Consider the following 15,237-nt stretch of genomic DNA (forward strand, 5'->3'; position numbering starts at 1 on the left):
ATAAATAATTGAGGTAGTAGTCTCCTAAATCTGCGTTGCGCTCCTTCGCTTGGTTCCGGGATGTTTTCTTGGACCAGCCTTTTGCTGCCAGAGCCCGACTGATGGTAGAGTTAGCCACACAGGCATTAAATTCCTCCCGAAGAAAAATTGCCATCTCATCAAGGTATAATCCAGGGTTGTCGGAAAGGTGATGGCAAAGAGCCTCAAGCATAAGTGGTGTGATACTCTTCGGTCGGCCGGAGGGGATTGGGGGTGCCTTGGGACTGCCGAACATGCGTAGGTTGGAACGAATATATCTCACAGACTGTTCACTGCATTCTGCTGCCTTAGCGATATCAGCGGTTTTTAGATTGCTCTCGATCATATCACAGATCAGCTGCCGCTTCGATGGGGATAAGTTTGGAGCCATCTTTGACACAATAAACAGCGGGCGTTGGGGGTGAGAAAGACTGAACAGCACGAACTGCCTATATCGAGCGCCGCCTAGGTCGCAGCCGTCTTGTCATCGTCTTGTTCCTTACCATACCTTTCAGAAGGTTCTAGAAAGGAGGCTTATTAAGTCTAACCGATTAAGGTTAACGTGATCTTGGCAACTGGGTTTGTGGAAGAAAGTGTGTGTGTAGAAGCGCAAGGCGATTTTGCAAGCTACTGTAGCGAGCAATGAGCATCGTCGACATTATTACTAACCCGCAATAAAGCAAGCTCACCCTTACCCGGGTAGAAAAGGCATAGCTCCATTCTCTCGATCTACTTGAAATTGTTTGCGTATTCGGTATCCTGACTGCTCGCCGATCAGATGTTCCTCCAAGCAAAGTGTGACACTAGTCCGTGTATGCCGTACCGTGATTCACCCCCCTGATTATTGGGGTGACAAAGTTGATTTTAAATCAGCTTGCTGGAACATCCTTGGATATCGGGTTGGTACTGTTTCATATCCAGTCTGCGCATTCGTCCAGTGTCTTTCGGTGATGTCCAGATGACTGCGTGTGTCGATGGCTACCGTAGAGGACGCGATAAGGATGAAGTCTTCTCTATCCTAGAAGTGAAGGCAGCCATCCGAGATCGTAAAATGTATCTATATGTTATGTGGCAAGGAGCCGCGGAGATGGTGGGCTAGATAATAAGTGATGACGGGAAAGGCTGCTAGTTCCCCTTCAAAGAGTAAGTCAGATGAAATATTTGCAACTTTTCCCGCTTAACCAACTATCAAAGGCGCGAGATGTCGACGCTTTCAATAGGCGCCTCCTTGTCCGAGGTATAGGCTTCGAGGCATCTCGAATAGTGTGAGGACAACTGCTGGGGCACCGCTGTGAAGTCGGACGCCTTGCGCCTATGGTACGAATATGGAGTGTCTATTTTTCCCCTCCTCCGAGGACGGGTTTTTGCATCCTTTCCGGCCTGATGGGCAAGGGTACTCATGAAGATGTGACCATCTTGGTTTCCCGATGCTTTCACGTATCCACCAAGAGAATAGAACTGGTACTCAACAGATGGAACGGAGCATTTATATTCAATCAGAATATCTCCTCTAGTTAATTCTGCACCTGACACTTGAGTGTAAGTAATCACCAAGCAGGCGCGTAGTAATGGCAATGTTGTCATTTGAGCGCTAATTTTCCGGGAAGAGCGCAACGGCGGAACTCCTCCGCTCGCGGAAGCTCGGCCAGCGTTGCTTCTGGGGTTGAATGTGGGGTAAGGAGATTGAGCGGATCGCCCAGTCCCACAAGTGTGACGCGGGAACCAATAAGTCTGGGCAGTACGGAATTCAGCGCTCAGGCTATAGCCGGCATCTCTGTATATCTTGAGCATCGAGTCGAGCTGCGTTCTATTCTGTGACGGGCACACTCTTCGATTACACCACACCATGGCTATCGCAGCCGCCCTCACCGCTCTGCAGGGCAAGGTCCTGCAGTATCCCTGGCACTCGCTCGGCATCGCTGCTGTCCTCCTACCTGTCCTATACGTCATTTTGAACGAATTTATCCGGTCCTCAGCCCGCGTGAAAGGCTTGAAGGGCCCCCGTGGCCTTCCATTGATTGGAAACTTGGCACAGATCAGAGTCAACGCTGCTGAGCAGTACCGGGCATGGTCGAAGCAGTTTGGAGCTGTGTACCAGATCCAGCTAGGCAATGTTCCTGTCCTTGTGGTGAACTCGGCTGCGTCCGCGAAGTTGCTATTTGGCCACAATGCCCAGGCTCTGAGCTCGCGACCGGAATTCTATACCTTCCATAAGGTGTGTCGACCTGTTCCATCGAGGCAACATGGGTCCACTGAATATGCTAACACCTAATCGTTGATAGATCCTCTCCAACACCGCCGGTACAACCATTGGAACTTCCCCATACAGCGACTCTCTGAAAAGGCGCCGAAAGGGTGCCGCCTCTGCTCTCAATCGTCCATCGGTCGAGTCATACGTTTCACATTTGGATGTAGAATCCAAGGCATTCGTGGAGGAGCTCTACCGATATGGTGCTGGCGGCAACAGCCCGGTTGACCCGATGCCAATGATTCAACGTCTTAGTTTGAGCCTCGCCTTGACTCTGAACTGGGGAGTTCGTATTGCATCGCAGGAGGAAGACCTCTTCGATGAAATTACCCACGTTGAGGAGGAAATTAGCAAATTCCGAAGCACCACTGGTAACCTGCAGGACTACATTCCTCTTTTGCGCCTGAATCCCTTCAGCACAAATACGAAAAAGGCCGCCGAGATGCGGATTCGCCGAGACCGATACCTTGGATCTCTGAACCGGGATTTGGATGATCGCATGGCCAGGGGAACCCATAAGCCGTGTATTCAGGCAAACGTCATTCTAGACAAGGAGACCAAGCTGAACGACGAGGAGCTCACCTCCATCAGCTTGACTATGCTTTCAGGTGGCCTCGATACTGTCACTACCCTCGTAGCCTGGAGTATCGGTCTTCTCTCGTCTCGTCCTGATGTGCAGGACAAGGCTGCCAAGGCCATCCAGGAGATGTACGAACAGAACGAACCACTGTGTTCAGCCGACGATGATCAGAAATGTGAATATGTCGCAGCCCTAGTGAGGGAGTGCCTACGGTGAGTGTGACTCCCAACTTCAGAGAGAGGAAACTCAATCTCACACAATGCCAGTTACTTCACCGTGCTTCGCCTCGCCCTTCCCCGGACTTCGATCAAAGATGTCACCTACGACGGCGTCGTTATCCCCAAAGGAACCGTGTTTTTCTTGAATGCGTGGGCATGCAATATGGGTGAGTGGTGGCTTAAGCAACCTGGTCTTTGTCCTTGTCTCAAAACTAACGGACAACGTAGATCCGGACGTGTGGACCGATCCTGATGCTTTCCGACCTGAGCGGTGGCTTGAGCAGCCTGATGCACCGCTCTTCACCTATGGCATGGGATACCGTATGTGTGCGGGATCTCTCTTGGCCAACCGTGAACTATACCTGGTCTTCATGCGCATGCTCAACAGTTTCCGTATTGAGCCCCATGATGATGTAGACTGGCATCCTGTTCGAGGGAACTCGGACCCGACAAGTCTGGTCGCCATTCCACAGAAGTATAAGGTACGATTCGTCCCCAGGGACGCTTCTGCACTCGAGAAGATCCTGGCCCAGCCTTGAATCGAACATGGCCGACATGCGCAGACCTGGGGTGAGAGGAGAACCTGCTGTCGGAAAGACTTCGCGCCAGGTCATCATAGTGAATCCAGTTGGCCACTCTATGCCTAGCTGGAGATCAGGGTGGTTCACAATCGGAGCCCGACATGGACTGTATATTTCACAGGAACGTTGCGCAGAAGAAGAATCTGTTCCATGATGCTCTTGAGGCTGTAATGATCACATGATATGGAAGGTTCCGGCGGCGTTGCAGTAGTAGAGAAGAGAGCTCATCTCTGTTTCTTTCTCTTCTTTTCCATTTGATCTCGCTGCGGGCAGCTTCGCATGCGCACCAGGCTTGTCACTGGAAGGCGCAAATCCCCGCATAGCACCTGTATCTTAGGAAGCTCCACCGGGAGTAAGACTATTGATTGATTGATGTACGGCCTTGTTGGGCCGAGTTTCATCGCCCCAGAGCCTGTTTGGCGGAGTGAGATGTAAATTGCTTGTAGATTGCAAACCTCCTGCTCAAATGTTTCATAAGGACAAGTTGATACCTATCGCGAAGAGATCACTGTAGTAGTGGTGCGTGTCATTGGATTGGGTGGTCAGTGCAAATTGCGGCAGAAAAAGGATGCTAAAATGCATTGTGGCTTGCCAGGCGGATACAGCCAAGTGCCAAACCAGCCTCACCGTTTCATACTCTTCTCTTAATTCTGGGCCCCACCGCCAAGACGCTAGCTTGAGAAATGGGTATATTTAAATGGACCTTTGTACATTACGTCAATGAGCACTCTGTTTCACATGGCCATGGATTGTCATATAGAAATGCGTGCAATTCACTGTAGGCAAGAAGGTTGGATCATACTCCGCATTCTGCGCCAGAATTGACAGAAAAATGTCTCTAATTTTTCACCCCTAATTCCATGTTGGCCTACCGGTCTCTTGGCCTATAAAAAATATATATGTACTGTACACAGTACATCTCTTTTCATTGCTCTTCAACCTCAAGATTCGCATGTCGAAAATGACCTTCTGCACTTTCTCCTCTAGCCCTCACGACATCAAGGCTCTATTCAAGGAAATATTTGAAATCTTCACCTGTGTGTTTCTGCCAATTTCGTCTCACGAACGCTTTGAGCTCTGCAAAGAACTCTTCGATCGGGTTTAGATCAGGGGAGTACGGTGGTAAGTACAACAACTTGACTCCGGCATTTGAGCGTAGTTCTTGTATTCGATCAGTATGGTGAAAAGACGCGTTGTCCATAAGAAGGACAGACTTTGGCTCTGGCCATCTACCGTAATGATGGAGAAGCTGTTCAATAAAGTCCTCGAACATTCTAGCATCAGTCGATCCTTGGAAGACTCGCGACATCAAAATGCTATCCTGGCAATACGCCGGCAGAATCTGGTACCGCTGACCTGGCTGGAAACTAGAAACCTGGACAGGTGCCACGCTGCGGGGAGACCAGCCGGTCCTGATGAAGCCAGCCCGTCCTCATGAAGCCAGCCCGTTTATCACAGCCTGATTCATCTATGTAGACTAGGTGATACGAGCGAAATCATGACAGCTGATACAGATAGTGATCTCTCAGATCCGCGTTTCTTTCTTGTGCTATCTGTCGAGCTATTTTTCTGGTCTAACCATGCGATCGAAGGGCCCGACTGATTGTGTATGTAGATACGAGCACGTCGAATTCATCGTACAATAACTCTGCCATCTCATCTAGGTATAAATCTGGTTTCTCTAGCAAGTCGTCGCATAGTGCTTCGAGCATGACGGGCGTGATGACACGAGGACGGCTGCCAGGGATCAAGAGTGCTCGGACATCGCCAAACATTCGCAGGTTGGTACTGATGGTTATGATAGAGCGTTTGTTACAGCCAGCCGCTTCGGCCATCTGAGAAGTAGTCAGCGATTTGCTGCTGATCATGTCGCGGATCATCATAAGCTGGGAGGGTGCAAGTCGGGGCGCCATAATGGTCTTTGTCGCGCTGTCAACCGAAGAAGCTGAGTTGGCCAGGGGTGCAGGGCAACGAGATGGCTCCGGGTCGGTTCGGGCCGATAGTTGAGCCGGCAACTTACCCCTCCTTATCTCGCCAGAAAAGCCCAACATTGTCGGAGGCTTAAGCAACTGGTGACATCGCCCTGAAGCTTTAGTGGCCCAAGATAAAATTGCCCGAGTTATCGTAGGGTTTAAGTTGTTGTGGCTTCATTCAGTAATTGGCGCCAAAGTTATTAATAGCGAATTGTCTAACTAGTTATTCGGCGGCAATGTTACAAAATGATCAGCTGGTTTCGAGCACCAATAAAAATGCGTCCTCACACAGCCTCACCTTTATTGCCTGCCCCTCTTTCCCCTCAAGTTGAAACACTTTCTGTTTCCATATCATTCTCACGGCCTTCCCGTCTATCTTGCGACGAATCGAACTTGATCCAGCCAGCAAATTTTCTAAAAAATATCGAAGCACAACCGACAACGTGAAAACAGTAGCTCCTCCCTCTACTGATCCAATGAATCGACCTGAGCAACGAGACCCAGATTCAACGGACTCCTACACGGTAGCATGGATCTGTGCCCTAGAAGAAGAGTACTTCTGTGCCTCCCGTATGCTCGACGAAGAATTCAACGGGCCCGAGATAAGCGAAGACAACGATGATAACACATACGTCTACGGTCGTATTGCGAAGCATTATGTGGTGATCGGTTGTCTTCCAGCCGGTCGGTATGGCACGAATTCAGCCGCCCGCGTTGCCCGAGATATGGTTCGGACCTTTCCACAGCTGCGGTTCGCATTAATGGTAGGCATCGGAGGGGGCGCACCAAGTACCCGAAATGACATCCGATTGGGGGATGTTATCGTGAGCCAACCAAAAGATGGATTCGGCGGAGTGATACAATATGATCTAGGCAAGTTGAAAGATGGCCAGTTTCACAGGACAGGTCAACTCAACGCGCCGCCTGAGAAACTTCTAGGAGTTATTCCGGAGATGCGCAGACTGCACAATGATAAAAGGAAGCCGGACAGATTCGGAGAACATCTTCGGCGTCTCGATGACATGGAAGATTATCAACAACCAGCGGTTGACCGGCTTTATGCTAAAAACTATTCACATGTGGATGGACACAATTGCGACAAATGTGATTTACACTCGGTAGTAGACCGACCAGAGCGCCGGAACCACCGTATACTCTATGTTCACTACGGAAATATCGCATCAGGAAATTCTGTACTCAAAGACGCCATTGTACGAGATAAATTTGCGAATGACCCAGAGCTGAATATTCTGTGCTTTGAAATGGAGGCTGCAGGTCTTATGAACAATGTCCCATGTCTCATTATTCGCGGAATCTGCGATTATTGTGACTCCCACAAGAATGACGACTGGCACCGATATGCTGCGCTTACTGCTGCTGCATATGCACGAGAGCTACTCTTAGTTCTACGGCCGCAACGTGTGGATGCTATGCCTCCTTGGGCCGAGCAAGTAGCTCAAGTACTTCAACAAGGTAAGGATCCTACATTCTGATTTTCTGGCTTCGTAAGGCTTTTCGTGACTCAATATTATAAAAAATGTATATAATAGCATATCTTTTAGGTCATCCCGTTCTTCGTTCGAGCTAGTGTACTGACAACGTCTAGTCAGTCAGGAATTGAGTAGTCTCAATAACACCCAGAAGTAGGATACAGTTCGGTTGGTCATGGTGAAGTGCACTATTACTAACTTTGGATAGAACCGTTCTGACGAGGGTTGAATGTTTGGACCAGAAGATTGACTTCGGCAAGTTGCCGGCTGTTCAAGAGGCAGCAGTTGACTCTTTTGGGAACCGACATGAGGATGAATGTCTTCCAGGCACTAGAACTGAACTACTCAACGAAATTGAAGAATGGGCTGCGTCACCACACGGAAAGTGTATCTTCTGGTTGAAAGGAATGGCTGGGACAGGAAAATCTACAATATCTCGGTCTGTGGCAAGGTCGCTCAAGGACACCAACCGTCTAGGTGCCAGCTTCTTCTTTAAGAGGGGTGAAGGGGACCGAGGAAACGCGAAGAAGTTTTTCCCGACACTAACAAGGCAACTGATGCTCAGGATCTCTGGGCTGGAGTCTGGTGTGCACAAGGCACTCCACGATGACCCTGATATTGCGTCAAAATCGCTCAGGGAACAGTTTGAGAAACTACTCCTGGGACCGCTGCTCAATCTTGACCAACTCGGCCGACAACCTCAAACCGCTGTGATAGTGATTGACGGTTTAGACGAATGTGAACATGATCAAGATGTCCGAACTATAATCCCATTACTGCCTCTTCTACAGAAGGTAAAAGCGGTTCGCCTTCGGATCTTCTTGACCAGCAGGCCTGAACTCCCAATCAGCCTCGGGTTTTCAGAGATCGCAGACCATGAATATCAGGACCTAGCTCTTCATGAGATACCCGAAGAAGTGACAGAACATGATATATATTTATTCCTACAGGACCGATTTACAAAAATCAAACACGACAGAGATATTTCCCGAGACTGGCCCGGCGATGACGTCCTCCAGGAATTGGTCACGATGTCCGTTCCACTATTTATTTCGGCTGCCACTGTGTGCCGTTACATCGAAAATTCAAAATGGGAACCCAAAGTGCGCCTCGCAGAGCTTCTAAAGGACCAAGCCAAATATGTATCGAGAATGGATAAGACATACCTGCCAATTCTGACGCGACTGCTGGATGAGCAAGAGAGTGATGAGTCGGAGCAGCAGCAGCTCCTGTACGAGTTCCAGAAAATAGTCGGGATTATTATTCTTCTCGCGATTCCATTCTCCGTCAACACACTCTCCCAGTTTCTCGGTATTGAGCCGGACCTAATCAGCAATCGTTTAGATTCATTTCAGTCTGTGCTAAGTGTGCCCACTAACCAAGATCTGCCGGTGAAGATTCTACATCTATCATTTCGGGATTTTTTGGTTCAATCCAGAAGCAAATTTTTGGTAGACGAGGCAAGGAAGCACAAAGAGATTGCTGAATTATGTCTTAAAGTCATGAAAAGGCATTTGCTGAAAAATATCTGTAATTTGGAAAGCCCCAGCACACAAAGGGCACACATCAATCCTCAACTTCTCCGCCAGTATTTACCACCAGAACTTCAGTACTCTTGTCGCTACTGGATACACCATCTTGAACAGAGTCAGGCTTTATCTTCCGAGATAGAAGATGTGCTACTATTCCTCCAGAAGCATTTTCTGCACTGGGTGGAGGTGATGAGTCTGCTGGGTCTCTCATCGGAGGTGGTGGGTATGCTTGATCTGCTCCACGCGTTTATACCAGTAAGTAACATAGTACACAGCAGTTTAAGATTTACACTAATAGATATAGCGCGACGACAATTCCTTAATATCTGATTTTGTGCACGATGGAAAGCGCTTCGTTCTTAAGAATCGGCAGATAGCCGATGAGGCGCCTCTTCAGCTTTATTGCGCAGGACTTATATTTGCCCCCAAAACATCAATAACCCGCAGAGAGTTCAAGTCAGAGCTTCCTAGTTGGATACGCCAGTTCCCACAAGTTAACGAAAAATGGAGTGCAGAATTACAGACTCTCGAGGGCCATACGGACTTGGTGGAGTCGGTGGCCTTCTCGCCCGATGGCCGGCTAGTGGCGTCCGGCTCTTGGGACAGGACGGTGCGGCTCTGGGATCCGGCGACAGGCGCGCTGCAGCAGACTCTCGAGGGCCATACGCACTCGGTTCAGTCGGTAGCCTTCTCGCCCGATGGCCGGCTAGTGGCGTCCGGCTCTTGGGACAGGACAGTGCGGCTCTGGGATCCGGCGACGGGCGCGCTGCAGCAGACTCTCGAGGGCCATACGGACTGGGTTCTATCGGTGGCCTTCTCGCCCGATGGCCGGCTAGTGGCGTCCGGCTCTAGAGACAGGACAGTGCGGCTCTGGGATCCGGCGACGGGCGCGCTGCAGCAGACTCTCGAGGGCCATACGGACTCGGTTCAGTCGGTGGCCTTCTCGCCCGATGGCCGGCTAGTGGCGTCCGGCTCTTGGGACAGGACAGTGCGGCTCTGGGATCCGGCGACAGGCGCGCTGCAGCAGACTCTCGAGGGCCATACGGACTGGGTTCTATCGGTAGCCTTCTCGCCCAATGGCCGGCTAGTGGCGTCCGGCTCTTGGGACAGGACGGTGCGGCTCTGGGATCCGGCGACGGGCGCGCTGCAGCAGACTCTCGAGGGCCATACGGACTGGGTTCTATCGGTGGCCTTCTCGCCCAATGGCCGGCTAGTGGCGTCCGGCTCTTGGGACAGGACAGTGCGGCTCTGGGATCCGGCGACGGGCGCACTGCAGCAGACTCTCGAGGGCCATACGCACTCGGTTAACTCGGTGGCCTTCTCGCCCAATGGCCGGCTAGTGGCGTCCGGCTCTAGAGACAGGACAGTGCGGCTCTGGGATCCGGCGACAGGCGCGCTGCAGCAGACTCTCGAGGGCCATACGGACTCGGTTCTATCGGTGGCCTTCTCGCCCGATGGCCGGCTAGTGGCGTCCGGCTCTTGGGACAGGACAGTGCGGCTCTGGGATCCGGCGACGGGCGCACTGCAGCAGACTCTCGAGGGCCATACGGACTGGGTTAACTCGGTGGCCTTCTCGCCCGATGGCCGGCTAGTGGCGTCCGGCTCTAGAGACAGGACGGTGCGGCTCTGGGATCCGGCGACAGGCGCGCTGCAGCAGACTCTCAAGGGCCATACGGGCTCGGTTAACTCGGTGGCCTTCTCGCCCGACAGCCGGCTAGTGGCGTCCGGCTCTTCTGATCAAACGGTGCGGCTCTGGGATCCGGCGACGGGCGCACTGCAGCAGACTCTCGAGGGCCATACGGGCTGGGTTCACTCGGTGGCCTTCTCGCCCGACGGCCGGCTAGTGGCGTGCAGCTCTTCTGATCAAACGGTGCGGCTCTGGGATCCGGCGACGGGCGCACTGCAGCAGACTCTCGAGGGCCATACGGGCTGGGTTGAGTCGGTGGCCTTCTCGCCCGACGGCCGGCTAGTGGCGTCCAGCTCTTCTGATCAAACGGTGCGGCTCTGGGATCCGGCGACGGGCGCACTGCAGCAGACTCTCGAGGGCCATACGGGCTCGGTTAACTCGGTGGCCTTCTCGCCCGACAGCCGGCTAGTGGCGTCCGGCTCTTCTGATCAAACGGTGCGGCTCTGGGATCCGGCGACGGGCGCACTGCAGCAGACTCTCGAGGGCCATACGGGCTGGGTTGAGTCGGTGGCCTTCTCGCCCGACGGCCGGCTAGTGGCGTCCAGCTCTTCTGATCAAACGGTGCGGCTCTGGGATCCGGCGACGGGCGCGCTGCAGCAGACCTTGGGCACTGAGGGAATTGTCAACAAACTCGAATTTTCTCAAGATGGTTCATATCTCATCACCGACTTAGGCACCCTCGATGTTCAGTCCGCGCACGAAAATCATGCTTCTAATTCAGCCCATAGGAATCTGGCGATCTTCATTGAGCAAGGACAGTGGATAAACCTGAACGGCAAAAATGTCCTATGGCTTCCTCCTGAGTTTCGGCCTAGCTGTTCGGCGATTAATGGGGATTCACTTACCTTGGGACACGCATCAGGGCGGGTTTCTTTCATCCGATTTCGTGTATAGCAGGTGTCAATGATTTCCATTTTCATTCCTTCCTCTATTTTCTAATCTCTTTGTAAAAGAAGGGCCTGGGAGAAAAACAGAATTTATATGGCCCTATAGTGCTAATGGAATGTCCCATTAAGTTCCACGAGGTTCCAAATCCCATACAGTCTATTGCGTTGTGGTTTGCCACAGTTCTAGATGGCTGAGTCAGTCAGTGACTAGATCTGGAAGGTTCTACCGATCGAAATGGTAAGTTATAGAGAGAACAAAGAGTACATATTACCCTCCACTAAACAGCACTCATTTTTCAGACTAGAGTCTTAGTAGTGGGGCCCAGGATCAAGAGAAGAGTGTGGAACGGTGAAGCTGGTTTTGCACTTCGCTGTGTTACGATGATGGAAAAGAGCCAACTGGAAAGGTAACCAGGTGCATTCAACGAAACAACGAAGGTGAAGAAGAAAGAAACTACAGAGGCCCTGTCAACTATTTTGTAGAGGGTTTCCACGCAAACAGGCCTCATCAGGTTAGTCTGGCCAGGTGCTCTCATCACCCAAGTCCATCAGGTGATCTCTGTCCATTGTTCTGTCATGCGTCACACGCTGTAGCAATTTAGACTCATTGTGTTTTTAATTGGTGCACCTATATGGCCTACATATCTCTGTTCCGACAAGATCTTCCATCCCGGAAATCCGGATATCCATTTAACCGACCCCTTTCCTCTTGATACCCCTCAAGCTCTTTTCTACATTTAACACCGCCTTTTTGGTTCGCGACACTATGCCTGTCACTCGATCGGTCACACGTGCCCGTAAAATGAATGCTGAGAAGACTACAACGAAACGCGCTTCAAAGGGACAGAATGACTTGCATACTATCAACAACACTATCACAAAAACAAACAGCAAAGATCCACCTCCAGTGGAAAGGCCATCTCGAAGCCCTAGATTGATAGAATGGATATCGCTTAAAGATCCACCTAATGGTGTCATCCAAAATAGCGACGAACTTTTTGCCACCCTCCAAGAGATACACAAACTCAAAGAATGCATCTTTATCGCCCGAGGCCGTCCACGTGAACTAAGCGAGACTGAGTGGTTAATTATCGGTAAGTAGTATTGACCTTTTAATATACGATGATGCTATATTGTCTTCTAAATATCTAATAATTAACCAACTATTAGAGTGGAGAAGTAGCAGAGATAGGGAAGAGTTTCTTACCTTAGCGCTTTCCCTTAGATTGAAGGAAGCCCTTACACATCGCTTATGGAGACAAGAAGTTGCCTGGCCGGTCCGTGCTACTGGGAGGATTATACGCGCAAACCCGCTTTTCCCTCCACAGAGGCCTTATGAGGTCCTGACAATCTATTTCCCTATAGACTTAGATCAGGAAGCGATCTTGTCTATTGAAACGGTTAGAGGGCTACCCCGCTGGTACCATGATGATGAAGACCCAGCTAAAAATCCCTTGGCGGCGGTCAAGTCCCATATTCCTGTATGGATAGAGGGGACTTGTAAGTACCAGAGGCAAACTGCAAGGCGGTTAGCTTATTTTATCGGGTTCACTGACGAGGAAGGAGAACGAATCTATAAAGAAAAGGTAAGGACTTATCCACGCGGAAGGCCACCTTGGGACTTCGTGGTGAATTTCTTCGACGAGCTAAAAGATCTTGGGATGATCGGGTACCAATCGGTGCATGTTGAATTCGTAGAGGTTGTTCACTACGTTCCGGAGCACTACGTTCCAGAGCGTCCCCGACCGATATCCCCCCAAGCGATGAAGCGTTTAGATAGCTTGCCAGCCTACGACTCAGATATATCATTATAGAAGGTAAAGCAATCGCAGAGCACGTTCCATAGGGTGGCACCAATAGGCGTTCAAAAGTCCTACGGAACAATAGACAGACTCTTAAATAGACTCATTTTCAGTCAATTGACTAGTACGGATTGCTTGGGTCTATCAAAGTCGCCCAGGAAAGGTATCGCAGAACACAAGGTAGTGCATGCCGAATCCTGGGAGAGAAACAGAGAGGAACACGAAGAAGATGCAAACAGCAAAAGAGGGCAGAGGTTACATTTCGACATGTAGAAAGATGGATATATTGAGAGCAGGATCGACGGGTTCTGACATCAATCAACCTGACTCGGCTTCTATAACACTACATCCGGTACATCTTGGCATTTCTTGAACGAACTTCGACGCCTACTTATATCGCCTCCGCTAGCGCCTCCTCGAGTTACCCTTTGTGCATTGACCACAACAAACACTGCTTACTCCAGATCATCCTGCAAACTAGTCAATAGACGAGGGAGCAACGTCAGTCGGTTTGATCATCGCATCATGGACACATCGGTGCTGGTTTGATTGTTCGATCGCTTAGCGACAGTTGAATCAAAGGCGGATAGCCATGGTGGTAAACGGAGAAAAAGGGACGAGGCCAAGAACACAAACTTAAACAAGAACAAGTATGCGAAGGAACACGCTGCTCTTATAAACACCACAAAACACTCCGAGATCGGTAGCTTTGGTTCAATGCAGGCTCAGAGCGACAACCAGGCGGGCACCGACGGGTGAGTGTGGAATGAATGTTTTCATTTGCTAGATGGTCAGATAGACACCAAAGGAAATCCTTTCGAACCCTTCTCTGCGCGAATACACCGCATGAAACCCACTGCAGCCTCACCAGGCTCAGGGAGAAATCAGATTAAGCCGATGGGCAGATCTAATCAGATCGCTGTGTGATCTTACCAAGCTCCGGCTATATTTCGTCCAGTATGGCGCCCCGGTGATCCCTGCCCCTCAAGCTTCGAATTGGCCCGCTTCAGGCTTCGCTTGGCCCCTGGCTTGCATTGACGGAAACTAATTATGGGGCTCGTCCGGCTCAGGAAAATTGCACTTTTTATGTTGGCTCAGTTGTCGCGCGGGCATCGGAAGAAAACCACGCGACGGGCAGGAATACTGTGCGTTATCAGATCCTTTCTGCAACCGGTGCCCGCGTCGGTCCCCAGTATGACTACGTGCAGCTATTCCCAGACGTTCGTATGTCAAAATCTCTGGGTTTCTCGATGAACGAAGTATGTGTTACCGCCTCCGGGCCCAGAAATCAAGGACGTTCCGCGCCAGTACCCAGCTATCAGCCTCACCCCCCATGGACCCGAAAATGGCTTGATCAGATGGAATCAAGATTTTCGAACACGCAGATCTGTGGAGATTGCCACGCCACTGTCGACGCAGATTGGGTGTTTGAAACGCCACATTCCGCGTGGACCATGTTAGGTTCGTAAATGGGAAAATACCCACTCCACCGAATAAACATAATCCGAACGCTTTCCACCGTAGCCACAAACGCGGCTTATCCTGTCACCCACGGTGGAAGTGGGATGAGAAGTGCTCTATGCAGTGTGATGAATTTTCTTCGCATGTTGCGTGGAAGTATTGTTCGGGTCACTCTCAAAGGCACCAAATCGTTCAGCGGCCGAGGCTGTCCGCGTTAGTTAAAACTCGGAGTTTAAGAATAGATTACCATCGGAGGGTTTGACTGACTAGGTGAGCGGAGATTACCGAGGAAAGTAGTTTGGATCAACAGAACGAAATGTTTAAGGATATATTAACATGGCAGCTTGTGAACAGGCCACCCGCTGGGCGCCGGATTATGGTAATGTTGAGAAGCCATCATGGCGGGGCATCCCACAAGAGCCATATTCCTCTATTTCCGGTTGAGCTCAGAGCCTCCTGTTCAGCGCTAAACTGGTAGAGAATCCTGGCAGGTAGGAGGCAGGAGAATATACATGAAGACAAAATTAATGGTACTGAGAGCGCTGTGTACAAGAGAGAGGGTAAGTCTATCGACGGAGAAGAGCACAGGAAATGACTATCTGGCAGCAACTCAACTGTGCGAACAAATACAATCGAGGTATCGAGGTCGTATATCATGAAATATTCCGAGAAAGGAATTCGACGGAACAGCGCGATTGAAAGGGAATAGTTGCAGCCTTTGTTTAGGATGGCGAGGAATGTGCGAAGAAAGTCTCGTGTC

The 15,237-nt window shown here is 50.6% G+C and overlaps 3 protein-coding genes across 3 annotated transcripts; all 3 read left to right on the top strand.

The window, feature by feature from the left end:
* Window positions 1–1,864: 1,864 nt before the first annotated feature.
* Window positions 1,865–3,603, top strand: N7482_010653 (cytochrome P450; the record flags this gene model as incomplete). The annotated part of the gene is made up of 4 exons (XM_056692777.1): window positions 1,865–2,233; window positions 2,301–3,058; window positions 3,113–3,231; window positions 3,293–3,603. The coding sequence occupies 4 exons, from the start codon at window positions 1,865–1,867 to the stop codon at window positions 3,601–3,603; spliced, it is 1,557 nt and encodes a 518-aa protein (XP_056538734.1).
* Window positions 3,604–6,094: 2,491 nt separating this feature from the next.
* Window positions 6,095–7,111, top strand: N7482_010654 (uncharacterized protein; the record flags this gene model as incomplete). The annotated part of the gene is made up of 1 exon (XM_056692778.1): window positions 6,095–7,111. One exon carries the CDS (start codon window positions 6,095–6,097, stop codon window positions 7,109–7,111), a length of 1,017 nt encoding a protein of 338 aa, XP_056538735.1.
* A 554-nt stretch (window positions 7,112–7,665) lies between these two features.
* On the top strand, window positions 7,666–11,221 carry N7482_010655 (uncharacterized protein; the record flags this gene model as incomplete). Its single annotated transcript, XM_056692779.1, has 2 exons — window positions 7,666–8,863; window positions 9,090–11,221. 2 exons carry the CDS (start codon window positions 7,666–7,668, stop codon window positions 11,219–11,221), a joined length of 3,330 nt encoding a protein of 1,109 aa, XP_056538736.1.
* Window positions 11,222–15,237: the final 4,016 nt, after the last annotated feature.

Source organism: Penicillium canariense, assembly GCF_028826845.1.
Source record: "Penicillium canariense strain IBT 26290 chromosome Unknown utg000008l_segment0_segment0, whole genome shotgun sequence".
NCBI classification, from domain to species: Eukaryota; Fungi; Ascomycota; class Eurotiomycetes; order Eurotiales; family Aspergillaceae; genus Penicillium; species Penicillium canariense.